Below are 27,735 nucleotides of genomic sequence, written 5' to 3' on the forward strand. Positions count from 1 at the left end.
CACGTACACACAATACACACGCATTTTAAAAGTCTTCAGAGACCACGCCAGTCATCTGCGCATCTATGTACCTTTCCTCACTTGGGAGAGCAGTCACGAGGTCCTTATCATCCGAGGGCTTTAAACAGAGGCCCCCACTGCTTGCCAGGGATGTTGGGGAAAAGGTATTCTTGACTTTGGTATGGAATGACAAATAACTAAATTTGCACAGCACTTCACAACAGCTCCTCCCAGAAATTACAGGAAAAATCACCAACGGTCAAGGGGTCGGAAACAGATCCACCCAAGAATGGGGCATTCAGAGATCTTGTTTTATGTTCCAAGGACCTTCCCAACCCTGACACCTTGGTTCTAAAGGTCCTCCCAGCTCTGACATCCTGTGTTCCAAGAGCCCTCCCAGTCTATGTTCTTAGGGCTCTCCCAGCTCTGACCTCCTGGGTTCTAAAGGTTCCCCCCTGCTCTGGTGTTCTGTGCTTATCAGTGTCCCTAGATTTCAGCAAGCGAGTCTTCATGCAGTCTTTGGGGTCTAGCTGGTCAATGTGGGTGAGATGAGAACATCGCTGGGAGATTCAGAGCTGGCTGACTGGCCCCCACCCTCACCCCAGGCTGTCCCTGAGATCTCCGTGTTCTAACTTTTGAGGAGCTCCTGGAGCGGGACCCTTGGCTGAGGGCACGCAGAGAACAACAATCAAGGCCTTTCAAGTTTCCAAAGCACTTCACACACGATTCCCTTGGAGCCTCACAACAACCCTGTGAGGTAGGTAGCACAGGTATTAGCCCCATTTCACAAATATGAAAACAGACTCATTGAGGGTAATTGACTTGCCCACAGCCACACAGCTATTTTCAGAAGCAGGATTTTGGGTCTCCCTGATTCTAAGTCTAATGCTCTTGACTTGGATAATGCAGTTGGGGAAGATAGCTGACACAGTGAATGAAGATCTCAATTAGCTAGAGCAATAGGCTGCATCTAATACAGTTGAACAGACATAACCCTGGGTTTAAAAGAAGAAAAAAAAACAAAACTTCACAAGTACAAGCTAAGGGAATTGTGACTAGAGAAAAGTTTGCCTGAGAAAGATCTGGGGGGTTTCAGTGGACCACAGGCTTAATACAAATAGTGTGACTTGAAGGAAAAAAATAAATTCGACTGTATGGAGTATCATGTCTAGAACAAAGAGGGTGATGATCCTGTCATCCCTCCGTCTTGGTCATAGCATGTCTGAAATATTGCATTCAACCTGGGGTATGATAGTTTAAGATTAGGGAACGTGACAAGAATAGTGAGGGCCGTAGAAAGCAACTTTTATGATGAAAGAAACAGGATATTTGCCCTGGGAGAGTGGGGAAGACAGTGGGGATATGACAGACGTCTCCTGTGATGTCTCAGAGAAATGAGAGGCAGATTTGGTTCCATCTAAATAGAAATTTCCTAATAAAAGCCACCAGAGGCCAATCCTGACTTGGACAGTTCTGATTATTGAGAAGTTACCCATTTTCCCAGGTTCCCATTCACACACAGAAACTTGCCCTGTTAGGAAAGCTAGAGGACCTCTTGTAGGGGGAACTGCAGAAGGGATTGCAGTGGGGACTGAGCCTGGACTACACAGCATCTGAAGGTCCCTTTGAGATTCTGATATTAGGTCCTACTGTCCATCCCGGCTCTGCTATTCTTTGCCCCAAAGTCCTTTCTCCCTGATATCCTATGTTCTAAAGGTCTTCCAGCTCTGACATTCTGTGCTCTAAGGGTCCTTTCAGCTGACACTCCAGGTTCTAAGACCACCAGTTCTAATGTTCTTTGTTCTAAAGGCCCAACCAATCTTTCAGATTCTGACGGGAGGGAGAAGGGCACCTAGCTGGATTTGTTTCCCTTGAGGCCCCAACTGTAGCTACATGTTTTCTGTCCTAGGGGAAAGGAAAACAAGCCTTATCTGAGGTGTCCAGGCCTCCCTCCAACTTGGGCTCAGCCTGATACGGTCCCCATCCTGTCTGGGGCCCTCAGTTTGGTGTCCCTGATAACAGCTCCTCAGGATTTCAAACAACAGGCTGCTTCCCCTCCCCCTGCAGCTGCTGGAAAAAGGGATTTCCAACAAAGCTCTTGGGGCTCATCAACTTGGTCCACAAACTTGTTCAAAATAGTAACTATAATTCACGTCCTTTCTAACCCTATGAATCTTATTTTATTCATTTAAAAAGAGACCCATAGGCTTGAGCACACTGCCAGAGGGATCCATGACATAAGAGTTAAGCCCTGGGATAAAGGGGTGCCGAGGCTTGGGAACCCCAAAGGGACTTTGCTGAGCAGTGCCCAGATAACTAAGCTATGGAGCCAGTTCTCTGCTGGGGGCCAACCTAAAGCTGCTGCACTCAGTAGACACAGCAGAGTGAAGGACTCCACCCCAACAAAGGAATTCAAGACATTTATTAAGCACTTACTGTGTGCAGCACCTTCAGCTTATTCTAAATGAGGACTGGGGGAGGGAGGAGGTACATGGACTTCCCTTTCTCTGTTTCACTTTTTAACTTCCTCTCCTTTTCTGGCCCTTTGACCACAAGTCTTGCTCTTTTCCTCTATCTTAATTGCAACAAGCATTTATTAGCCCCCTACTATTTTTAAGAATGTTGGAGACGAGGAGAGCTGTGTGGCAGTCCCTGCCCCCAAGGAGATGGGAGCCTATGAGGGGGGGGGTCCCATCATTACAAAGTGTCTGGGGTGGAGGGAGGTAAAGGCAGTGCTCCAGGAAAGTCTGCAGAGCAGAGCGGAATGGAGGGGAAGTCAAGGCGGGCTCCCAGCAGCTGGGAAGCGACCCCAGTTCTCGCAGAGCCACGCAGGGGGCCGGAAGCCCTTCTCTCTCCGATTCTGAGCCCTAGGTCCCTTCTAGGGGATAGCTTCAGTTGTGGCTCAGTCTCCGCACGCCCCCCTGTGGCCAAGTCTAGAAGGGCCGTGCCAGATTACAGACGGCCACGTCAGGGGGAGGCGCCCTAGAAGCCCCTGTTGGGGACCTAGGGATGAGCCAGCCCAGTGCTGGAACTCTATGGGTGGGCGGACAGGCTCACAGTGGGCCAAGGGTCTTGTATTCAATGAGAGCCAAAAGCCACCTGCCTTCCCAGTTCATCTATTTTCCCAGTGACTTCACCACCCCAAGCCCGTAGGGAATAGGCTATAAGTGGACCTTGCCTAAAGGTAACCCTGGATCCCAGTCTGAGGAAGCTCCCAGGCCCCAGGGATTGAAAAAGTCCTCAGCACTTAGCACAGTACCTGGTACACAGTAGGCACTTAATAAATGCTTGTTGACTTCAAAGTGTGGCCCAGGGACCCTGGGGAGTGGTAGTGGTTCCTGAGCCTGTTTTAGGGGGGGTCTGCAAGATCAAACTAGTTTTATAATAATACTAAGACATTTTAATTTCTAATACAGTAAATATCAGTAGATATGACCCAGATAAACAAAAGCTCTTTAGGGAGTCCTCAGTAATTTTAAGAGTGCAAAAGGGTCCTGAGACCAAAAAGTTGGGGAACCCCTGCTCTAAGGTGTGGCGGAGGAGACCGGCCCTCGAGGAGTGGTTCTTGGTGGGGCATCCTGGAACCACGGGCTTGGCTTGGGCTGAGGCCTTGGTGTTTGTGCTCCCCGGATGCACCGGGTGGACCCCCAATTGTGCCCAGTGCTCCGTGGCCCGAGGGAGGGCCTTCTCCTTTTGCTCTGAGAGGCAGGGTCAGAGGGCCCACTCTTGGGCTGTTCGAGCAATCGCCCATCGCTAGATTCATATTTTGGGCTGATTGAAAGCCTCTGGGCTAGCACCTCTCCAGCACAATTCAAAGCCTTTCCGGGGTAGATCACCACAGCCCCCTCCTGACCCCACCCAGGGCTGGGGGAGCCCCCTATGAATAGAACGCCTGACCTCTCTTAAAAAGCCATCAGGCCCCTCTGGAAAGCCTGACCCCGGCCCTTGGACAGACCTCTCCCCTCTGTGCGCTCTTGGGTTAGTTATCATTGGGACTCCAGGGCAGGGAGGAGCTCAGCTACCCCTTGGCCCTCACCCCAACCCGCCAGGGGTTCTTGGTCTCGTGTGTGCCGTGGATCCCTCAGCCGGCCTGCTGAAGCCTCGGGGCCCTCACTGGAGGGAATCCTAAATTTCTGGTAAAGGTTACTGAAAATAAAGATGTCGTTGTTTTCTCCCTCCAAGTTCATGGATCCCCGAAATCTCCCCATGGGCTTCCACAAAGCTCTGTAGACAGTGGCGCTTAAGCAGTGTTGGATCAGTTACTCCAGTCAGGGACCTGGCCTCTGAGGGTGGGGGGCTCCTGGGGGCAGGGAGAGGACCCAGAGGCCACCAGCCTCCTTCCCTCCCCAGTGGATCTCTAGCCAGCCCCCACTGGTGGCAACAAGCACCTCAGAGAGACCGCTGAGCCTCCTCCTCCTCCTGTAGGCCCTCTGGGGGCCAGAGGGCCGGCTGAGATGTTCTGCCAAAGGGGGGCCCAGGACCCTGGCCCGGAGCTAATGGCAGTGAAACCTTCCCCGCCCCCACCCGTACCCCCATACAGTTTTAACTCTGTGGCCCAGCCCTCTTGGGAGTCGGCCCCCCGGGTCAGAAAGGTGTTAGTGAAGTGATGAGAGGGGCCTTGGGGAGAAGGGTAACAACTCCGGGGTCTCGCTCTCAGCCACGCTCTCCTCCTCGCCATTTCCTGAGCCTCCCTGCCCTCACTGCCCATATTCCATATTCCTCTCCCCGGCCCGCCTCAACCCCACAGAGCTGGGGCCGGGAGGAACAGAGGGAGGCTCGGCTCCCCGACACATTCCGCCTCTCTGAAGTGGGCAAGCGGCCAGCCCCTTACCCCTGCGGCGGGAGGAGGGGACCCCAACTCTGAGGAGGCTCCAGTCAGTTCCCAGGGGCCCAGGGAACAAGAGCCCCAGAGACTCCCTCGGATCCGGACAGCAGAGGCTGGCCGGGGGCGCGGGGAGATCGCCATCCGGAGCCCCCGTTTCCAGGGGGCCTCAGCGGCCAGTCTCCGCCCTCGGAGGGGGCCCTGGGGGGGAGGGGAAGGCAGGGGGGCAGCGGGGGGAGCCGCCGCCCTCAGCCCTGGGGACCCAGACCGAGAGAGGAGGGCCACCAGGGCTCAGGGCCCCAGCTGAAGGAGGCCGGGCTCCACTCCAGCATCTTGAACTCCAAGAGAGATAACTGTACAGGGCTTTACAGAAAAAGCAAATGAGATCAGCCACACAATGGCTAAACATAAAAGGTCCGAGTTACTCTCCCTGCCCCCGCCGCCCCAGGCTCACCCGCTGTCGGGGGCCAGCGGGGCCAGGCGCCGGCGGGGGGAGGTCCCAGCGCCCCCGTCCCCAGCCACGGCCGGCACCTGGCGTATGGCTTGGGTGATGAGGCCGGGCAGGGCCTGCAGGGTGGCCCCCAGAGTGTCCAGCTTGGTCTCCAGGGCTGTGATCCGCTTCTCCAGGTCCTCGCTGCGCCCCTGGAGCTCAGCCACCATGTCGTACATGATGTTCTGGGTCTGAGGAGGAAGGCAACGAGGTTGGAGGGCCCGGCCGCAGGCCTGGAGGGCAGGGGGGAGATTCAGGCCTGGGGCCGGGCACTGCTAGCCACTGGCCCAGAGCAGCGTTCGGCTCTCGGGACCTCCGCTGAGGCTTCATTTTATTCTCCGAGTTTGGCAGGAAGCCAATTCTAGTTTGTGCTGCCCTCCAGCCCGCTGCCAGTCGGGCACCACAGCCCCGAGGCTGCGGGCACTCGGTCACACCTAAAACCCAGACTTCTAGAACCGGAAAGAACTTCGGTGGGGGTGGGGGGGAGACAGAATCCTTTTGGCTCCTCAAGCATGGGAGCCTCTCCCCAGACCAGATAAAAGTAGTAGATTGCCTGGCACCCCGTGCCCCCTCGGCCTGGCTAGTTTGGCTCTCCCGGCGCCCCGTGCCCCCTCGGCCTGGCCAGTTTGGCTCTCCCGGCACCCCGTGCCCCCTCGGCCTGGCCAGTTTGGCTCTCCCGGCGCCCCATGCCCCCTCAGCCTGGCCAGTTTGGCTCGCCCGGCACCCCGTGCCCCCTCGGCCTGGCCAGTTTGGCTCTCCCGGCACCCCGTGCCCCCTCGGCCTGGCCAGTTTGGCTCGCCCGGCACCCCGTGCCCCCTCGGCCTGGACAGTTTGGCTCTCCCGGCACCCCGTGCCCGCCTCAGCCTGGCCAGTTTGGCTCTCCTGGCACCCCGTGCCCGCCTCAGCCTGGCCAGTTTGGCTCTCCTGGCGCCCCGTGCCCGCCTCAGCCTGGCCAGTTTGGCTCTCCCAGGGCCCCGTGCCCCCCTCGGCCTGGCCAGTTTGGCTCTCCTGGGGCCCCGTGCCCGCCTCAGCCTGGCCAGTTTGGCTCTCCCGGCACCCCGTGCCCCCCTCGGCTTGGCCAGTTTGGCTCTCCCGGGGCCCCGTGCCCGCCTCAGCCTGGCCAGTTTGGCTCGCCCGGCGCCCCGTGCCCCCCTCGGCTTGGCCAGTTTGGCTCTCCCAGGGCCCCGTGCCCCCCTCGGCCTGGCCAGTTTGGCTCTCCTGGGGCCCCGTGCCCGCCTCAGCCTGGCCAGTTTGGCTCTCCCGGCACCCCGTGCCCCCCTCGGCTTGGCCAGTTTGGCTCTCCCGGGGCCCCGTGCCCCCCTCGCTTGGCCAGTTTGGCTCTCCCAGGGCCCCGTGCCCCCTCGGCCTGGCCAGTTTGGCTCTCCCAGCGCCCCGTGCCCGCCTCACCTTGGCCAAGTCCACCAGAGTGTTAGCCTGATCACTCAGCTTCCTCTGTTCCATCTTCACGCTCCTCAGCCTGCAGAGACACGGGGAATGGGAGGAGGTGGAGAGGGACAAGGGGGTGAGGGGCAGGGCCGGAGCAGGGGGTGGCCCCTGGGGCCTCCTCCCCTTCATGCAGGGGTCCCACCCCAGCCCTTCCACCCAGCCCTGGGGGATGAACCTCACAGGACATGCAGCAAGAGAATGAGGTGGGAGGGGGAGCCTGTGGAGCAATGGAGGGTTTTGGGGGGCAGTGCCCCCGGGGCCCCCCATTTCCTCCACTCTTTCCGCTCCTAGTTGTGATCCACCTGGAGTCAGAAACGAAGCTGGTGTCGTGGGGCGGGGGCATGGCAACAGGCCAGGGAGGGAGAGCGAGCTGGCCTCCCGGCCCCCTCCTCCCAGGGAGGCAGCGCCTGGGACCCAAAGCCAGGCCATGGGGTGATGTCTCAGGCGTGAGGTGATGGGCTCCGCCCCTTCTGCCCCGGGCCAGGCCTGCAGCCGGGCAGGGCCTGCTCGTCCCCTAGGCCTGAGCAAAGGCCCAGTGCAGGCAGGCAGGCTGGGACAGGCCCCACCAGAGCCGCCTGCTCTAGGCCCGGCCCGTCCTGGCTGGGGGTGGGGATCTGCCTGGGGAGGGGGAGAAGGGGCTGCCCGGTGGTTCTCATGGCCAAAGATGGGCTGGATCATGTCTCCCCATCCCTCCCTTGATGCAGAACCATGCAGGTGGTGGGCAAGCAATTGATCCCCATGGGTGGGGCGGGACTTACTTCTGAGCCCTGGTGGGACCAAGCAGAGCAAAGAAATCACAGTGTAGATTTTAATCAGCGCCTGCCCCAAGCCCGGTGCCCATTAGCTCTGCCCACCTCCCCACCACGGCACCCCGGAGGGGACGGGCCAGGCTGCGCCAGCTTTGGGGACCTCTGCCAGTTGGCACTTGCCCCACCAGCCAGCTTCCTTGGCCAGACTCCCCCCAGCCCGGGTCGCCCGATGCCATCCCTTCAGAGGGGAGGGAGGGGATGGCACTGGCCTTACAGCTGGGGCTCTCACCCAGTACAGGAATCTGGACAAAGGGCGGGCTGGCAGTGCCTTGGTCAGGGGTGGCGAGCCCCCAAACTGAGCAACTGCACCTCAGGGGCTGTGGGGACTGAGTCCTTGCCACCCCCACCATGCCACAGTGGAGGCCCAAGTCCCTTCCTCCCCACAGTGCCCACTGTGCTGGGGCTAAAGAAGCCAGTGTCCTCCAAGGCTTTATGGCCGACACTGGGGGCAGCTGACAAGTCCAGCCCGTGCCATCTGGGGGAGAGGACATTCCTCCCTTCTTATTAAGGAACCCGGACTGCCCGGGATTTGTCCCAGTCCCCCAGAAGCACCTCAAACCTGGGTCAGCTTCCCTCCCACCTCGCCGGCCCCCCTTCAGCTACTTCTACTCATGGTGCACAGACCGGGGCATTCTATCTCGGTCCTTGCCCGCCCACCCAGCAGCAGGCAGCAGGGCCCCAAGGAATCCAGTCTGTTCCCACCAGACTAAGCAAGATTTCAGGGGAAGGAGCAAGGGCTGGGAGAGCCGCCTTCTAGTCCCAGCTCTGGGTGACCCGAAGGCTTTCTGAGAAAGGCTCCCTTTCTCCCCCCACAACTGCTGCCTTCGGTGGGGGGTTTGGGCATCCCCACTCACGGCCTGCAGAGATGGCCAGGCCTGATCAGGGCCCATGCAGACCCTTCGGTCACAACGTTCCGCCACCACATCTCGTCTGCTTTTCACTCTCCCTGACCTCTCAGCTCTCTGTCCCCCGGGCTGTCTCCGGCACTGACCCCAGGGTCCTTCCTGACCTCCCCTCGGCGCTCGTGCCCCCCTTCCCTGGGTTCTACCATCAGATCCCCAGAGCTCACCCTGCCAGTTGCCTCCTTCCCTCCTACCATGGGCTGAATGGAGCTGGCAGCCGGTGCCGTATCCTCCCACCCGGGCCTGAGCGCAGCCCCTCAGCGTTTCCATCCCCCAGGCCCTCCACTTGCCCTTCACGGAAGCAGGCCCGGGCGCTCCCCCCGCCACATCTCACCTCCCGCACGCCTTCCTCCACCTCCCGTCGCCCCGTCTCATGGGAGGAAGTGGCCCGGGCGGCCCTGCTGCCCGCCGACGGCCTGTCCGCTCTCTCCCATCGCTCCCTGGATGTCCCCCCCAGCCCTTCCCTGGCGCTAGCAGCCTGTCTCTCCTCCCTTCCTGGCCAGACTCCTGGAGAAAGCCATGGACACTTGGCATCTGGAGCTCGTCGTTCCATTTGACGCCCTCTGCAAGCCCCTCCCACCTTGCCCGGCCACCGGAACCTCTCTAAAATTGCCAATTATCTCTTAATGGCCAGATCGAATGGCCTTTTCTCGGCCCTCCCCTCTGCTGACCCCTCTAAGTGGGGCCTCCGACACCGCCCATTAGCCACTTCTCCTTCAGGTTCTCCTCGCTCGGGCTGCCCCCGGTTCTCTGACCCCCTCCTTGCTCCCCCTCCCTGGTCCCTGCTCAGAGATGAGCTCTGTGAGTGCTCGTGTCTCACCCGCAGCCCCAGCAGGGGGCCCTGAAGGCAGGGGCGCCCATCCCTGCTTGTGCCCCCAGCACTGTGCCGGGCACAGCGTAAGGGCTTAATCAGGGCTTGCGGCTCAGAAGCAGTTGGGTGCGAGCTGACGGTAAAGATAGCTGTGAGTGTTTCCTTAAAACCAAAGGACCTTAAAAAATGGCCAAGTGCTTGTGCCCCCAGGAAGCAGCGAGGGGCAGGCAGGGGTCCCTTGTCTTGCAGACTCTCTCTCTTGCCAGGTGACTTTGGGCAAGTCCCAGACTCAGTCCCCACTGTCATTGTCCGCCCTGTGTCCCGGGGTGGGGGTCCCAGCTCTGACTGGGCGCCAGTGGCAGGGAGCGGGTCTTCTCTGTTCCTTTATCAGTGCCTCATACACAGCAGGTGCCCAATTCATGCCTTGGAGCTGGGAGATCCATTCACGTCCCAGCTCCCCCGCCCCGCAGCTTTGATCCGTCTTGGGCAAACCGCTGGCTAGCCCTCCCAGTTCTGTCAGACGGACACCCCCTCCCCCAGAAGGCCCTTCCGGGGCCCCCCCTCTGGGCTTCCAGACACGTTTGATGCTCACAGTGACCAGGGGCTGCTACATTTCTATTGGACAGATGAGGAAGCTGAGACCTAACGATGACTGGCCCAGGCCCACAGCCCCCGGGGAGCTTCTCCCCATCAGAATGGGGGCTCCCCAATGGCAGGAGAGTGGTCGGCAGGGCCCGACTCCCTGAACCCCCGCACAGCTTAGAGAAGTCCCTGGAGCGATCCAGGCCCAGGCACTCTCCCGCAGCTGCTCCTGCCCCCCGGAGTCTGGGAGGGACGCTGCCCCTCCTCCCGGCCTGAATCACCGCGCCAGGATATAGTTCTCCCCTGCGCGGCCTCCGGCCTAACATTTAAGGGCTTTCCTCAGAGCCATCCCAGGAGGTGGGCGGGAGGAGGGCCAGCTCCCCCGTTTCCCAGATGAGAGAGCGAGGCCGTAACCCACCCTCTGACGCCCAGCCTGCATGGGATTCAGCAAATCTACTCTCTTCGGGCGGCCCTAAGGCCCAACAGGAGCGGAGCGCAGGCGGTCTAGGGCCTCATGGGTCAGGCAGGGCAGCCTAGCACTGCGTCCAGCCCCAGCCCCGGCCCCGGCCCCGGCCCCGGCCCCGGCCCCAGCCCCAACCCCGGCCCCGGCCCCGGCCCCAGCCCCAGCCTCGGCCCCGGCCCCAGCCCCGGCCTCAGCCTCAGCCCCGGCCCCGGCCCCGGCCCCGGCCCCAGCCCCAACCCCGGTGGGCCCTCGGAGAGCGCGGCCTCCCAGCCCAAACACAGGGGGCCCGTCCCATGCGTCTCCCGGCCTCTGCTGGGCCACCACACCGGGACAAGCTTGTTCCCCCCCTTCCAAATCCCCGTCTCCCAGGCTCCAAACCCGGGACAGCTCGAACTCCTCTCTTCCTCCCCATGGCCAAGTCCGGCCCGCTCAGGGCCTCATCCCCCCACCCGGACTCCTGAAGCCTGACAGGCTCCCCCCTCCCAGGGGCCGGCGCGCTCGGGCCCTGCCCCTTCCCCAGGCCCGAGGAGGGTCTCCCTTTGTGCCCAGCACAGGGCGGAGGAGACGGGACCTGGCTCCCCAGAGGCGCGGCGTGGCCCTGGCCGGGCTATCTCCCTTCCAGGCCTCTGGTCCGGCTCAGTCCAGCCTAGCCTAGCTGCAGGCGGCCCGGGACGCCCTTTCCCACGTGGCTCAGACGGCCAGTTCTCCTCACGGCCCTTCCCCGCCGGCTGGAGGCCATTTCAGGCCCACACAGCGCCCAGCGCGTAGGAGGCACTCACAGGCCGTCTGTGTCAGCCCCCCGGGCCGGGCCCCCATCACCCAGCACCCAGAACGCCCATGGCACCGAGGCCATCCGGGGCCCCACCCCCGACAGGGCAGACAAACGGCTCGGCCTCCCCGCCATCGCAGCAGCTCCCGATGCCGCCCCCGGGGGAGGCTGTGACCCTCGGCTTCAGGGCGGCAGAGCCGGGGTGGGCACAGGCTTCTCCTCCCGGGGGACGGTGGCCCCGTGGCCGAGGGAGGGCTGGGCTCGCTGTCCGGCAGCGGCGGCCGGGGCGGAGGGTGTGGAAGGGGAAGGACTGACCCAGAAACAGAAGCAGGGAAAGGTGTTGCACTTACTGATGGATGGCCTGAAGGAACTTACGCTGGTGTTTCCGAACTCGGGCATGGTCGGGCTTCCTCACCAGCTTGGTGTGTTTGTAAATGAGCCACGTTTCCCTGAGTACGTTGGCGGCAGCATTTTTGACCTGACGAGACACACGAGGAAGTGAGGACCTGCCCCCAGCGCGGGGCACCTCCGGGAGCCTCCCCAGGCAGCCCCTCTCCCAGGGACCCTCGGATCTGGCCCCAGGCGGGGGCACGGAGGCCGTCTCTCTGCCTGTGCCCGGGCAGCCCCTGAGAGACGGGAGGAGGATCTGGCCGTGCCAGTCGGGGGCAGACGCTCTGGGAGGGCAGAGAAACACTTACCCGCTTGGTGAGCTGAGTGTCCATCATGAAGTTGTGCACATGCTTCTCAGCCTTGGTGAGCTCCAGCTTCCGGGCCACCACGGCCACCACCAGGGCTGTGCAGCCCGCACCCTGCGGAGGGGGCCAGTGTGAGGCCGTGACCCAGGCCCAGCCCAGAAAGCCCCTGGGATTCAGGGCTCCCGTCTCACCCTCTGCGGGCCCTGCCGGTGCCCACGGGGGTGGGGGGGCACGGGCGCTTCTCGATGCCAGCGGGGAGGGGGTGGGAGATGCCCCCTCCAGCCTCCCTCCCAGGCCCAGCCCGGAAAGCCCCTGGGATTCAGGGCTCCCGTCTCGCCCTCTGCGGGCCCTGCCGGTGCCCACGGGGGTGGGGGGGGGCACGGGCGCTTCTTGATGCCGGCGGGGAGGGGGTGGGACCCCCCTTCTCACAGCCCCCCAGGCAGGGCCCACCCTGCGCAGGCCAGATCCATTACCATGATGCCCGTGAGGAGACACACGCCCTTCCCGCAGTAGGTGTGGGGCACCATGTCCCCATAGCCGATGGACAGAAAGGTGATGGAGATCAGCCACATGGCCCCCAGGAAGCTGCTGGTCACCTCCTGTTTGTCGTGGTACCTAGAGGGAAAGGAAGGGCGAGGTCCGGGCGAGCTCGTGGCAGGCTCTTCCTGCCCCAACAGCTGCCCAAACAGGAACCTCCGGGCGCGGGGGCGTGCCCTCTCCACGACCCCTGCCCGCAGGGCGACAGCTCGAAGCAGCCCAAAATAGGCCCGCCCAGGCCCAGCGAGCATGAGCCAAGCAGGAAGGGTGGTGGGCTGACCCCGGGAGGCTTGGGAAACACAGGATTTTATGTGGCCCCAGACAGGCAGCTCCCTCTGGCCCCTCGGGATGCCGTCCTTCCTGCCCCCTCCCCACAGCCCACGGGGGGACTTTTACTGGTGCCCTCCCCCAGTCCGGGGGCATTAAGAGACTGACACTCCCATCCAAGAGACAGAATGAGACACAGACAGTCAGCAAGAGACTGAGGCGGCGGCAAAAGCTGCAGCAGGGGAGAGGGGCCGGGGGCCAGACACAAGGAGGCAGCGCCCCGGCTGGTGGGAAAGCCACAAGGGATGCCTGGAACATGAGGGAGACACTCAGGGGCAGCTGTTCTCTTTGCCCCCCAGTGAGAAAGGAAGGAGGATGGGAAATGGTGCCCCCATTTGATGGGTGGGAAAATTGAGGCTCCAAGAAGGGAAGGGATTTGTCCACATCATACAGTCAATGGCAGAACAGTGGCCAGAACTCTGCCTAGCCTACAAGGGAGAGGGAGACAAAGAAAGCCTGAAAGCCTGGGATTTACGGTGGGTGCAGGAGGGGAAAAGGAGGCAGAGAACTGGCGCAGGAATCTCGAAGTAACGTTTGCAATGGGGCAAAGTGGCTGAGGGGAAGGAGGACGTTGCCAGGATCTACCCTGAGTTTGAGCAGACTGTCTCCTCTTGCCCCCCAGAATGGCCACAGGACCCCGTTAGAAATGGTGACAGCGAGGGGCTGAGAGCTCCCTGCTTCCTGAAAGCCATTCCCCTCTTCACCCCGCTTTGGGGCCCTGCGAGCCAGTGAGGTGCTGGGGTACCCTAGACCCCCTCCAGTCCTGACCAAACCCATGGTGGGGCCCCTCAAAGGTACCGGAGGGCTGGGCATCAAACACAGAGAAGGGACCAAGGACCCCCTCGGGCGGGGGCGGACAAGGGGGCATGCGGGATGGGGAGGGGCAGGAGCGGGAACAGATCCGCAGAGGACACACAGGCAGCGTTAAGCAAGTCAGGCTGAGAATTTAGGATTGGCCGCTTCTCCCCGCTTCCCCACTCCCTTCCCAGGCTCCTTTCCTTTCCCTAGGTCCTCGGGGATCAGAGAGGCCGAGGCAGGAAGCGACCCTTGAAGGGAGAAGCTTGGGATCTGAGGAGGGCTGGGGGCTACGAGGACCTGGGGGCTCAGCTCTGCCCGGGATGAGGGGGCAGCCTGGCCTTCAGCTGGGGCTCCTAGCCTAGCGCTCTCTCCAAGGGCTGGGGCCCACAGAGGCTCCACCCCTCCTGAGTCAGGGCCCCGCAAGCCTGGGGAGGACAGGGAAGAAGGGGGGACTCTGCAGTCCAGGCCAGCCCGAGAGCGCAGCCCTGGGCACAGGAGACACCCTAACGAGAGGGCCGTCCCCTTCCTGAATGGGGCTGCCTCTAGAACACCCTTCTGTCTATTCTGCAGCAGCACCTGCTCCTCACCCGGGCGGGACAGCCGGTCTGGGGGGGACCGTTCTCACTGGCGGGTATGAGCCAGATGCAGCCTCCGGGCTGGGCTCTCTGAGCCCAAGCAGGACAAGGTACCCCTGCCTCGGCTCGGAGGATTCTGGGTGGGAGGGACTGTGGGGGACCCTCCCCCTGCACATCCCTCACGGCCCCACCCTCATCTCTGCGGCTGCACCGAGAGGTGATTTAGGGAACGTGTCCCTGGTCTTCCAAGCACTAGAGGCTGGATGCCCACGGGGACACAGAAGACCGGACTACAGCCTCCTCTGGGACCTTCTCCGGCACTAAGGACTAGAATCCTAAGGTTTTAGGGCTCCTGTCTGAGAAGTCACGGAGGCGTCATTCTGGAGCTGGGGGGGGCAGCTCAACCCCTTCCCTTTGCAGATGGCGACCCCGAGCTGCCCGGTGAGGGCAGAGCCAGCCTGCGGCCCCGGCTCTCCTGACTCCCTGGGCCGCTGGCCAACCCCAGCCCAACCTGATGGTGAATCATCCCCCTCCCCAGCAGGTCTCGGGTCCTCAGCTTGACTCGAAGCTCTCTGGGCAGGATCAGGCCTACACGCCCACGTGCCAGGGGAATGGGGGACTCGGCAGGGGGTCTGTGTGGCCCTAGGCCTTTCTCCCAGCACTGCGGTAACGTCCGGGGCCGGGAGGGGGAGGCTGGAGGGCCGCCCGAGCCCAGGGCTTCTTCCTCTAAGCTCAGGTAGGAGAAACAACGCCCCACATTACAGGTGGGGACAGAAAGGAGCTGGAAGCTGGGCTGCTACCCAAGAGGCTCCACTGGAGCGGGGCTGTGGCAGCAGGGCCCGGACCCCTCTCCAGGGCAATGTTCCAGCCTTTCCTCCCCGGCCTCGCTGCCTCCCCCAGGGAGCCTCTCCCCGTCTGCCCCCTCCCTTAGCCCACCCTCCTCCAGCCACAGCAGCTCATCATAAATTCTGACGGGCATGAGTCAGGGAAGGGAGGGAGCCAACAGCTCTGTGCTACGGAGGCCAACTCACATTTTTTCCCTAGCAGATGACGGAGCGAAGGAAAGGAAGAAGAGAGGTGGTTAAATGAAGCATCTGCCTACCCTCTGGGGAGCCGGAAAGGGGGGAGAGGGGGCTGGGAAGCCAGAGACCCGCAGCATCCGCCCTGTTGCCCAGGCTCCTTGCCCCAGGTAGCAAGCAGGATGCTACCTGGGCCCGGGGCTGCTAGCACTCTGAGCTGACTGAGCTGGGCTCCAGTGGGGGGCAGAGAGAAAAGGGGGTCCCTGGCAGGACACGAGGCAGACTGTCGGCTTCTCCGGCTTCCGGGCTGCTTAGAAGAAGGATGGCCAAGAGGAGTCAGAAAAGAGGAAGGGGATGGGGTGGAGCAGGGAGCTCCCTGTGTCAGAGGGGACAAGAGCTGGGCCAGGATGAGGACACAACGTGTAGCCCACTTGGGGCTGACCTCAGGCTCTGGACACAAGAGACCATAGGGGTCCTGGAAGAACAGCATCCCAGAGAGCCTGGGAGCAGAGAGGGGCCGGGGGCAGAGAGGGGGCTGGGGGCAGAGAGGGGCCGGGGGCAGAGAGGGGCCGGGGGCAGAGAGGGGCCGGGGGCAGAGAGGGGCCGGGGGCAGAGAGGGGCCAGGGGCAGAGAGGGGGCTGGGGGCAGAGAGGGGCCGGGGGCAGAGAGGGGCCAGGGGCAGAGAGGGGCCGGGGGCAGAGAGGTATAAGGGTGGGGAGCCCTGAGGGGCTCAGAGAAGAGAAGGACTGGGGGGAAGTCACTGAGGGCTATGCAGGGGTCAGAGAGCAGACTGGGGAGAAACCGTGTCGGGAGGGGCAGAAAAGAAGGCCGGGGGCTCAGGATGGCAGAGTGGGGCGTCGGTCACCGAGAGAAATGGGCACCAGGACCTTGCCGAGACCGGAAGGGCGTCCAGGGGAGAGGAGCCAGAGAGGGTTGGAAGAGAGACCTGGTGTGAGGGGGCCGAGTGGGCATCCCAGGGAGTCTGCAGGGAAGGGGGCCTCAGAGGGGGTCTCGGGGTCACTCCAAGGATAGAAGGGAAGAAGAGATGGCAAGGACCCTGGGGCGGATGGGGAAGTGCTGGGTGGCGTATTGGGGGGCATCTAACTGGGGGTCACAGGGACCCCTAGGGAGAGAGCTTGGGAGAAGAGTTGGGGGCCTAACTCGGAGCCTCAAGTAAAGGCCACAGCGAAGGGGGGAAGGCGCAGAGCCCGAGGCGCACCTCTCGCAGACGCGCACGGTCCAGGCGGCGATGATCCAGGAGGAGATGCTGAAAACGAGCAGGACGGTGCCGGGACAGATGGTCATGAGCGTCTTCATGACGAAGCGGGTGTCGAAGTGGATCTTGTTGAGGGCCCCGATGCTCCGGGACGAGGCGTCCGTGAAGAGCTTGCTGTGGAGGAGCATGACCCGGCCGATGAGGTAGAGGCGCAGGAACATGGGGATGGAGAGAATGACGTCCACGTCCGCGTCCGCCACCGACGTGGTGTAGGTGAAAGCCAGCCGCGCCGTCCAGGTGAACAGGTAGTGGCCGGGCACGGGGTGCACCGCGCACACGGCCAGCTCCAGCGCGATGAAAAAGATGCGCTCGTACGTCATGGCGATGCGCCAGTCGTCGGCCCCGTTGTCCACCATGAACAGCTGTGAGAGGAGGGAGGAGACTCAGGGGGAGGGGCTGCCGGAGGCCCAAGGGGGAGGGGCTGCCCGAGGCCCTAAGGGGGAGGAGACTAGGGGGGAGGGGCTGCCGGAGGCCCAAGGGGGAGGGGCTGCCCGAGGCCCTAAGGGGGAGGGGCTGCCGGAGGCCCAAGGGGGAGGGGCTGCCCGAGGCCCTAGGGGGGAGGAGACTAAGGGGGAAGGGCTACCCAAAGCCTGCCCTATGGGGGAGAAGCAGCATCCAGACAGCACCCTGGCACGCAGCTGAGAACTATAAATGCCACCTCATCTGACGGTCACAACCACCCATTTTGCAGTTGGGGAAACTGGGGCAGGGTTGGAAGCTAGTTAGTCTCTGAGACTGGATTCGAATGTGGCAAGTTCTGCCTGCTGACCGGCCTGGCTGCCCAAGTAAGGAAGGTTCCCCGAGGGGAGAACGCCAGGGCCAAAGGGTCCTTTGGGACCCCTGGGAAAGGGCGTGGAGGCGGACCCCCAAACTACTTTCCACACCAGACTGAACGCTGACCAAGCAACTAAACGCAGGCGACCACAGAAAGGCGAGCCTGTGGGGCCAGGACAGGGAGACACCGGCCAGCTGTGCTCTGTCAGGGCTCTGATCTATCCTGTTTGTCACCAAGGGGCCCATGCTGGCGGGAGGCTGGAGGCGGACAACACGGGGCCTTTAAAAAAATAACGTCCACAGCCAGGGGCTCCTCTCCTGAACATCCCTCCCAAGGAAATCAAAGATGGCAGGAAAGGCCCATGTGCAAAAGTGTCCCAGAAGCCTCACTCTCTGTGGCAGGAAGGAAGAGGGGCCAGGGGCACTGGCGAACCCGGGAATGGCCAAACAAAGCTTGGAAGAGAGAGTGAAGAGGAAGAGAGAGTGAAATATAGAAAAGTTTGGAAGAAGTGACGCCGAGCAAAGCTGCCCGGACCAGAACGATCTCAGCCAGGGCCGAAATCATGTGGAGGAAAGCAGTTCTGACACCCAGAGTGGCCTGGATGCAGGACCAGGAGCAGACCCCCAGACTGAGTTAAGAGGCTGGTTTCTTCTGCTTGCCAGGGGCTCTGCTATCAGGGAAGAGGGACCCTGTGAGGTGGAGCAGTAAAAAGCATTAAGTGCTTTTAAAAAAGATACTATCAGAGAACCCAGGAGGTCAGGGCTGGGAGGATCCTTAGAACACAGAGTATGTCAATATACACAATAATTTTGATGGTGAAGTTCAGCGAACCAAGGGTGCTCTTTCTGATGTCACTGATGAAGAGGGAGTATATATAAATCCTTGAAAATGTTTGGATGGAGATAATGAAAAGCATCTGAAGGATCCTACCTTTGATACCCAATTCATTTCTCTACTGAGCCTTGTTGGCTTATCCCTAGAACATCATGAAAATAAGTACTGAGACCTGGAAGGCAGCCATACTTGTAACTACAAAGTGAGGCTGTCATCCCACCTGGGTAATGTAATTTGAAGAGAGAGTGAAGTTAACCATTACTAGCAGCTCATACTCATACAGATCTTTCTAATTGGAGTCAGAACAAAGCAAAGAGCGATTCTGATTAGAGGCAAGTCAAAATGAAAGGAAAAGATTGCTTAAAAGTCAAATAGCCCCTGAAGAAGAATTGCAGCAATTGGTTGAAAAATGTGGAGAATCTAGGATTTGACTTACATTCCTTTACGAAGAAGTCTAGTGATATTGATAAATTAAATAACTTGATAAATTAATCAATTAAATTGACAAAATGACTTGCTAAAAATAATTAATTGACAAACTAAATGACCTGAATAGCTCATGGTCCTAAATGGAAATGAAAAGTTTGATATCAAAGTTAGGAAGCCAGGAAAAATAGGAAAAAAGAAGGGCAAATTTGGCTCAGTTGGAATCTTTGCCCCCAGGTTCTTGGCTTGGAGGTTTTAGGGAAGAAAGTTTTATCATCTATCAGTTTGTTGTGAAGTAAGATAAGATGAACTATATGAGAAAGAAATCATTTCTACCAGTTCCTGAAACACGTTATTTTAGCAGGAAGAAAGACACTGAAATGCTAGCAACTGAGCCAGTGGAGAGTGATGAGTTTGGGGAAAGCAAAGGTGAGGAGTGCTCCTCTTTAACAAGATGTTTGAGTCTAGGGGCACCTCCCAGTTTCACAGAGCAACACTAAAATCAATGCAGATCACATTCACATTTTCTGCTGGGACTCAGTCCCCATGATTTCCAATAAAACAAACAGCAGCATTCTGAAACATCAAAACTAAACTCTCAGCAGAGACTTCTTTCTCATGAAAAATATTTAGTATTTTCTATTACTAGTTATGTCATTTTCCCCCTTGAATCAGGTGATGTCATTTTAGTATGGATTTCTTTAGTCCTTGGTTTTTCAAATCCAGAATTATTTTTGACACAAGAAATCGTTTTCCTTTGAAACTGGCATGTTGTTTGCACATGAAATTAAAGAACAGGCCAAAATAATGCAATGTACAGAGACAAAGGAAATGCACCAAGCCAACTAAAAACATTGGTTCTGTAAAATGTTATCTGTTTTACGTGGGGGGAAAAATCTTGCCTGAAAATTATACAGTGAGACTGCATAATTGCTTGGTGAAAAATCTATTTTTTCCCCTAAAATATTTTTCATTCCTGAGTATTTGGGTTTTTCATACTGTACACATTTCTTACAGCACATGATCCCAGCAGCAATTGAAAATGAAGGACATATTCAGTATATGTTACCCATTGAAGTATGTGGCCAAACATGTACCACCCACAATGCTTCACAAGCTGCACTTCTAATCAGTGTTATTATATTAACTTTTAAACCAGCATCATTCATTGTTTATAACGTTCTGGTGAGCATTCTGTGTAGCGAAGTGTTAATCAGCATGATTTCTAGATTTAAATATAGAAAGTTAACTTAGATTTTGAAATTTATTTGCAAATAAAGTTTATTCACTTGGCCTTATGGTTTATTGCCAGCTGGGCTGAATGTTACGTTGGCTTGTTCTGAGACTGACCTTGTGCTCAATTTACTTAAGAGTTCATTTTACATAAAGCATCCATTGGGAATAGAAACCTGTATTTGGAGGTGCTCGATCTATCTACAAAGAAAAATTAGGAATGACTTCATCCTAAAAGGCTCCTAGAAGTCTTACTTGTGTTTATTTTTAAAATTGTAATGTTAGACTTGTGTGCAAGGACACAATTAAGGTACATCATTATTGTAGGCTAAAAGGTCTACATAGTAAGACACATTTTGTTTCTACTAAATGATCCCTACCTCAAAGCGAGCACAAATAAAATTAAGCTAAATGTAAAAAAAACAAAAAATACAGGATATCAGAGCTGGGAGGGCCCTCAGAATACAAGATGTTAGGGCAGGGAGAGCTCTTAGAACCCATGATGTCAGAACTGGGAGGGTCCTTAGAACACAAGATGTCAGGGCAGAGAGGGCTTAGAACCCAAGATGTCAGAGCTGGGAGGGCCCTTAGAACCCAGGATGTCAGGGCAAAGAGGGCTTAGAACATGGGATATCAGAGCTGGGAGAGACCTTAGAACACAGAACATTAGAGGTGGGAGGGCCTTAGAGACCAGATATCTGGTCCCACTGGTTCATTTAAGAGGCTTGAGAAAGCTGCAGTTATTTGCTCTTTACCTCTCTGAGGTATGCTGATTCCCTCACAAGGACATATTCTCCTACAGGACAAAAACTGATGTATTTTTGTCTTTCCGTCTATAGGGTCTTGTCCACAGTAGGCACTGAATCAATTTTAATTAAATGAACTGAATGCACCCTTTGGAAAGTCCAGGCTGGCTGGTCTTTTGAAGTAGAAGCCTCCAGAGGCAGACCCACTCCCCTGGTCCAGCAGAGGTGTTTCTCCAAGCTGTGGCCAGAAGGAGCTGCCTTCTGCTGCTGGGCTGCAGAAGCTCCATGGGCATGGGATGGGGCTGGGGAAGCACTCACCTGGATCTCCCGGGCATGGTACATGATGATGAGACCCAGCAGGATGACAGTGGAGAGGCTGATAAGGCATTTTAGTGTAAATGAATATGAAGATTCCTGGGAAAGAGAGAGAAATGGGTCCATGATAATTGGGAGGTTTGGAGGAGTGGCCACACTCTGCAAAGGACTATAGATTTACACTCAGGAAGAACTTCAGAATGCATGGATCACCCCATCCTCATTTTAAAGAAAAAGAAAGGAGGATTCAGAAACATCTGATGGTTTGCCCAAAATTGTACAGTAATTAATTATAAGAGGCAGCACTTGGATCTAGATCCTCTGACTTTGAATCCAGTACTCTTTCCTAGACATTAGCAAAGCCCTCCAGCTTTTCCTTTTGGTAATAGGCTGGAGGCAGGTCTATGGACACAGCAGAACAACAAGGAAAGAGGAGCAATCCTTCATGGAAAAGTCTGGGGCAGTGGGACATTCTACCTACAGCCTGAAAAAAACTCAATAAATATTTGTAGAATGGTGCCCCGGGAGGCCAGGTGACGTACTGGGAAATACAGGGAGCTGGCAGTCCCTTGGCCTCCAGGGAGCCCGATCACCTCTGGCTCTTGGTTTTCTTCCATCCTCCTCATTAGGTGCTAACAAGGATTTGGACCCAACAAAGCAGGCTCTGAAGTGCAAACTTAAGGGGCTCTTTTTTTTTTTTTTTTTGCTGAGGCAATTGGGGTTAAGTGATTTGCCCAGTCACACAGCTAGGAAAAGTGTTAAATATCTGAGACAGATTTGAACTCAGGTCCTCCTGACTTCAGGGTCAATATTCTATCCACTGTGCCATCTAGCTGCCCTTGAGGGGCCCTTCTTAAAGAGAATGGAGTCCTTTGCCCACAGTCACACAGCCAGAAGCTCTGGAGCCAGCCCTTGACCTCAGCCTCTAAGCTGTGGTCACAAGGGCTTTTCCATTGCACACCATCCACATCTCCCAGGGCTGATTGAGAAAAACAAGTGAGGTGAAACACACTTGATTAACAGAGGGCACTCCCTGGGTTTCGGTATTCTCATGTCCATTCTGCAGGTGGCAAAAGCGATTCTAGGAGGGGGATTTCTTTTTTCATGGCCTTCCCTAGGGCTCTTATGTTAGCTCTTCTAGCCCATGAACTAGTTAATCTCGGGCACTTTCCCTACAAATTCCTGGGAAGTCAGCTTGAGGGCCAAGCGCAGCGGTGTTAAGTCACACAGTCTCCAGGGATCCTGCGTGCATGGTCCCAGAGAAAGGCCCCTCCGCTCTGACTCTCACCGGCTGGGTTTTATCTCCCGTCTCCCCGTTCTTTCCTCTGGATTTCCCTCCTGCAGAGCCCAAAGCACCTCTGCCTTCCTTGCCTGCCGTCCTTGCCCATGACACTCATTTACATAGAAAAGGCTCCAATGCTGAGGGTCAGGACAAGGATGGCAGGAGCTAAGTTGGTCTCTTCAAGGAAGGGATCAGGGACCCCCTGCCTTCTTCAGCTGAGAAAACAGGGGCTGGAGAGATTGTTATTTGCCCAAGGTCATGTAAGTATTTAAGACCACGAGTGGCACTTGAACCTGAGTCCTCCCCATGGCCAAGAGCAGGGGTATTCTTGCCACTGACCCCCGCCCACAGCTTCTTTATGTTTTTGGGATCAGGGGCCTCTCCCTTATCAGAAGAACCCTCACGGCTCATGGAATGTCTCCCCTTGGGGTGTGCTGTTGGACCAGAGCAGGCTCACTCATCCGGGTAATAAACTGAGGAATCATGCAACAAAACCCCACCCAAAACCCCACCACACGTCGGTTAAAGCTCAGAGAAAACAGAGAGGCTGCTTTCTCCCACCCACGTGTGCAGGGCCTGACACTGATCCTGCTGTGGGCTCCTGGGCCCTGCTCGGGCCCATCCAAGGCCACAGCTTCACTGGGACTCCAAGAGAAGGGCAGGGCCGGTGGGGAAGAGCCGGAGTGAAATCCCTGGGGAGGAAGCCGGGGGGAGGCCCTCCCGCCTGCAGAAGGAAGTCTCCCAGGAGCCGGGACCCCCGGGGAGGGGTACCTTGGTGTAGACGCCCCAGGACAGCTCCGTCTCAGTCACCATAACCACAATGCCAAACATGCCAAAGATAAGAGCGTAGTCGCTGAGCCGCTTGCGCTTCTCGAAGAGGATCCGACGGTGTCCTAGCCGGTAGCCGATGTTCTGCGTTTTCCGGGGGCCCCTCCGGGGAGTGTGGTCTCCCTCTTCCTCCTCCTCCTCTTCCTCTTCCTCCTCCACGCGGTCGTGCAGGCTGGCCGGGGACACCCGCACCTGCTCCCCTTTAGACACGACCACTTCCAGGCCCGAGCTCCGGCTGGTGCCCCCGCCCCCCAGGGCCTGCAAGGGCTGGCCCTCAGGCTCGTGGAGGGAGAAGCTGAGAGCACCTGGGGGCTGCCCCACACTCCCGTTGTACCTGCAGCTGTTCATGGCTCTCGGGACAAAGGGGTTGGGCTCACTGCTGGCTGATCTTGAGGCGGCATGGCTCAGCCTCCCACTGTCGACGCCAACCTGCGGGCAGCAAGGGGAGGCTGTGAGTCAGGAGGCCCCCTCGATGATGCAAGGCAGGAGTCACCGTCATTGGATGGCGTGAAAACAAAGACAGGCAAACTCAGAGCCGGGGAGAGGGCGGCCGTCCGTCTTGCACCACCGAGGGGATTCCTGTCAGGCCCGGGGGCCAGCCAGGCCCTGGGCTCAACTCCCATGGCCACTTTACTCTCCACATTCACCTCTGTCACTGAGGGCCGGCTGACAATGGAATGGGGAGAGAGCTCAGAAATGGAACTTAATATTTCCTTCAGAAGTTCCTGGAATCCTGACTTTATTTCTAAGTTAATTTCTAAAATGTAAAAATATTTATTTCTTTATTTCTAAGAGTCTAATCTCTAATTATGCACAGGGGTAGAAACCTGAAGGGATCCCAGAGTTAGAAATCATTTGACACATTTTACACCCAAGGAAACTGAGACTCAGATATAACTTGCAGGTTCCTTTTATGCTAATTTCCTCAACGTCTTTTGCTGGCTGGCCAGGTTGGATTAATTTATGGCAACGAGTCTCTGGTACCCCACATTACTCACCCAGGCTCTCGGGGAGCCAGGTTAGGAGAGCCTATCAGAAATGTGCTCAAACTTCTCCTCAATTCTCCAGCAGTGTGTCTTAGGATTTCCAAGCCTTTCCTTGGGACCTTCTTCTAAGGTCTAACTTAGTGCTGCCGGCTGCAGGGTAAACCCACACCATTTATCTGGATGGGCCTCAGGGGACTGGCACTTCCCTGCCCATCACAGAACCACAGAACTTTCGGGTCAGAACCAGAAGGACCTTAGATATCCATCTTCTATTGGATACCTGAGGAAACTGAAGTCCCAAGAGGAGGAGTCCCTGAGGGGCACAAGATCATGGCCACAGAACTGAAAGGGAACTCCAGTGCAGTCTAGTCTAAGCCCCTTCGTTTTAGCTGTCCTAGGCTACTCAGGCTCCACAGTCACCACATAACAAATAGCAATCATGAACATCCCACCAGTCAAGCCCATGGCAGCTCAGGGTGGACAAGTCAATGCTGTCAAAACTAGCTAAGGTTCATCTGGGTCTTCCAAGGAAGGTCGCTTGGGACAGAGTTCTGGGAAAGGTCTGTTGGATTTGGGGTGGTTGGGTGAGGGTATCAGGGCAGAAGGAGGCTGTCTGGGATGGGTCAGGGAGGCAGGAGGGCTAAGTGGCTGTTGGATAAATCTGGGCATCAGGGTGACTACCTGCTCCCAACATGGAGGAAAAAGGATGCTCTTTTCTGGGCCCAAGAATCAGGGTGGAAGGAAACCTCTGAGTAGGAAGAAGATCTTAACAAGATAAAGGCAGCTTTCCACGGATGAGAGACTGCTGGGGCTAGAGGCAGGGCACGTGGATTCCAGACCTGACTCTGCATGGACCTGGAACCACAGATAATTACTTCCCCTTTTGGGGTTTTGTTTCCCCATTAGTAATTCATAACAAGGGGATAGTAAAAGTCCCATCACCTCCCTTCCAGGGCTGCCATAAGGATCAAAAAAAGGATATTGGATTAATCAAAATCACTTTGCAGAAGCACCTTGCAAACTATAAAGCTGGGTGCCTATGTGAGGGATGATTATGGGCCTGCCCAGCTCCCACAGCCAAACAAAGGGCTAATTATCCCTTCACTCCCTAGTCTCAGAACGACCTGTTAAAAATACTCCCAAGGTGAACAGGCAGAGATGTTGTTTTTGCCTGGAAAAGGAACCAAAAAGCCGGAGAAGGAAAGGTCGAAGCAAAAAGCTGGCAAACCACGAGGAGAGCAGGAACACTTGTTACAAAGGACAAGACATGCAAGAACATCACAGCTGGAAGGAACTCTCCGTTCCAAGCCTCTCATCTTACACAGGGAGAAACTGAGGCTCAGGGAGCTCGAGGGACCTGGTGCTCAAGGTCACACCTTGAGGGGGTTAGGAGGTAGCAAACTGGGGGGAAGGTGGGAGGATCAACTCAGTTTTCTCTATTCCTAATTGATGTTCCCCGCAGGGCTCCTACCCTATTACACGAGTGTTTTTTCCATGCCCCTTGGCTCACAGGTTCTGCTGAGTCTGGCCCGAGGGCCCTCTCAGCTCTGAAATCTCCTGGTTTAATGGCCTTTCTGGGCTCTGTCATTCTGTGAATCTATGATTCTCTATCACCAGGGAATGCTGCGACTTAAATCCACACAGGATGCCAGGGTCATGGTGGAATTCTCACCAGGGCTGTGGAGGCTGAAGGCTATTAAAGGGGTTTAACAAGAAGGGAGGGGAGTGGGCCAGAGGGCTGGGAACAAGTGACCTTCTAGAAACGCGTTGACAAAGCTGCCATTTGGAAATCTGGCTCCTCGGCCGAGTGCCTCCGGACACACAGGAGCCTGCAGGAGCTCCTGCCATGCTGCTGTTTCTGGCCTTCCCCTAACCTGCAATCCCCCCCCACCCCGATTTTATTTGACTCCAGTTCTGAAGAGTCCTGGTTGGGGAGGCGCAGGCTCAGCGAGACACCTAAGGTCACCACTCTACTGGACCGGCCAAAAGGTCCCCTGGCAGACGTGCCCAGGTCTTACAAACAGACCAAGTGTGCTTCAGGAAAAACCCTCCTTCCTCACGTCTCACTGGGTAAAAGCAATCAGTTGTGGTCACACTATGGCTGACACAGTCCTTTCTCCTCTCTCGGTTTCAATTTCTAACTAAATAAAATGGGGGGGGGGGTGAACTTGATGTCTCAGTGCCCTTTTAACTTTGGCAGTTTAGGATAAGAGGGTGGATTTTCTGTCAAGTGGAAGACCCAAGAATGCTGCCTCAGGTGGTACTGGGGGGAGATAAGAGAAGGGTTTCTCCCCTCTGTCCCCCCACATGCCTATAGAGGTTCGCCGGCCCTGGGAAGTGGTAATATGGCTAGAGTGAGTTCCTGGGAACTAGTCATAGAAACCTTTAATATCTCATCAGAGCAGGGAGGGCCCTTAGAATATATCCTGAAACCTGGGAAAGGCATTAAAAAGGCCACACGAGGGCTGAAAAGGACCTCAGAACACAAAAACGTGAGAGTTGGGAGAGACCAGCTTCCTCATTTTACCCCCAAGCAAGGAAGGGGTTTGTTCAAGGTCAAACGGGGGACCCAGAGTCGGCCGAGGAATCCGGGAGGAGTTCCAGCACATCTCCCACCCTAAGAATCAAAGTAGGGGCAGAGAGCTGCTTAGGAGCAAGTGGCTCGGAGCAGCGGTAAGGAGAAGGGAGCTCTCCGAAGGGGCCGGGAAAGAGAGGGACTTAGCAGGGTGTAAGGCGCCCCCAGGGCCTCCCAATTTAGTGGGATAGAAGAGGAACCGATTTTTCTCGAGGGAGAACCGCCCTTGATCTAATCCAACACCCGGCTCCCAATTTCACCATCCCCACCTCCTCTTGTAGAAGAGACTTCAACTTTCCCAGAAGGAAACAAGCGGCGGGAGTCCCCCTGAAAAGTGACCCAAAGCTCCGGCATTCCGCATCCCTGCCCCTGGGAAGAGGACTCAACTTTCCCAGAAGGAAGCGCCTGGCACCGGGCGCAGGAAGGATGGGGGCCACCTTCCCCCAGGCAGAGGGATAGGACCAGGGGAAGGACCGCAGCAGCTTACCCCACCAGGGTCCTCCCCTTTCTTGCGGGTCAGGGGCTCCATGCAAGGACCCTCCCTTCCCCTGGGAGCTGGATTCTTCGCCAACTTGGGGCTCCGTCTCCTACTCCCCTCTCCCTCCAGACAAAGGAGGAAGGTCTTTGCATTATGCAACGGCCCGATTAATTGCCCGGTGCCTCTCTCAGCCTAAGCCGAGTGTCTCGGGCTTCGGGGCTCCCTCCCGCATCTCCCCAGTGGCTACCCCATCAGCAGGGTGCAATTAGCGGCAGCTCTCCCGAGTCAGCCTGACGCCGCCACCGGGCGCCCTCCGTCTGCCTTTCCCGGTGCGGCACCAACACACGCACTCATAGCCGCCCCTGCCGCCCAGGCACTGGGGGGCCCCTGCCAGGCCCCGGCCATGGGAAAGGGTCCCAGGTGACTCCCTCCCAGGACTGCTCCCTGAAGGGCCCCTCCCCCATCTTCCCGCCCAGATCCCTGTCCAGCGCCCCGGAAGCCCGGCCACAGTCGCCTGCCTTCGCAGACCCCTCGGAAGCCCCTGCCCTTCTCAGCCCTTACTGCAGCTCCAGCTCCCCGCTTGCCGCCCGCTACCCCCAGCTCATAGGCTGCTGTTCCCCGCTCGTGTCCCGCCGCGCCCTCCCCAGACCCCGGGCCCCCGCTGCCGTCCCCCGCCCCCCCCCCGGGGGGCCCTAGGATTCTGGGCGCCCCGTCCCGAGCCGCCCGCCTACCTGCTGGAGCGGGGCTGGGCTCGGGCTCCAGGGGCCGCGGGCGGAACAGCAGGAAGAGGAGGAGGGGGAGCGGGAGAAGTTTCCGAGGGGTGCCGGAGGCGGCGGCGGCGGGGGCTGAGGGGGCGGCCGCGTCCTAGCCGTGGCCCCAGATCCCGGTGGGCTCCCCCCCGGGGCCGCGGGCCGGGGCCGCGGCGGGGGCGGGCAA

General features: G+C 57.9%; 1 protein-coding gene across 1 annotated transcript; it reads right to left on the reverse strand.

Annotated features, from left to right (window-relative positions):
- Positions 1-696: 696 nt before the first annotated feature.
- On the reverse strand, positions 697-27,735 carry KCNN1 (potassium calcium-activated channel subfamily N member 1). The gene is made up of 9 exons (XM_051972375.1): positions 27,531-27,735; positions 22,704-23,189; positions 20,654-20,749; positions 16,265-16,683; positions 12,263-12,404; positions 11,793-11,903; positions 11,445-11,572; positions 6,720-6,789; positions 697-5,503 (listed from the first exon to the last, which is right to left on the reverse strand). Exons 2-9 carry the CDS (start codon positions 23,106-23,108, stop codon positions 5,273-5,275), a joined length of 1,602 nt encoding a protein of 533 aa, XP_051828335.1. The 5' UTR covers positions 23,109-23,189; positions 27,531-27,735; the 3' UTR covers positions 697-5,272.

The sequence above is a fragment of the Antechinus flavipes genome, chromosome 1, assembly GCF_016432865.1.
Source record: "Antechinus flavipes isolate AdamAnt ecotype Samford, QLD, Australia chromosome 1, AdamAnt_v2, whole genome shotgun sequence".
NCBI lineage: Eukaryota > Metazoa > Chordata > Mammalia > Dasyuromorphia > Dasyuridae > Antechinus > Antechinus flavipes.

Bases quoted from the DNA above. Each gene is read 5' to 3' on its own strand.
- KCNN1 (XM_051972375.1), bottom strand. From the start codon at position 23,108: ATGAACAGCTGCAGGTACAACGGGAGTGTGGGGCAGCCCCCAGGTGCT. The intron at 16,684-20,653 runs GTGAGTGCTTCC...CTCCTCTCACAG, and splicing joins ACCATGCCCGGGAGATCCAG to CTGTTCATGGTGGACAACGG. The intron at 5,504-6,719 runs GTGAGGCGGGCA...CTTCCTCCTCAG, and splicing joins CTCTGGTGGACTTGGCCAAG to ACCCAGAACATCATGTACGA.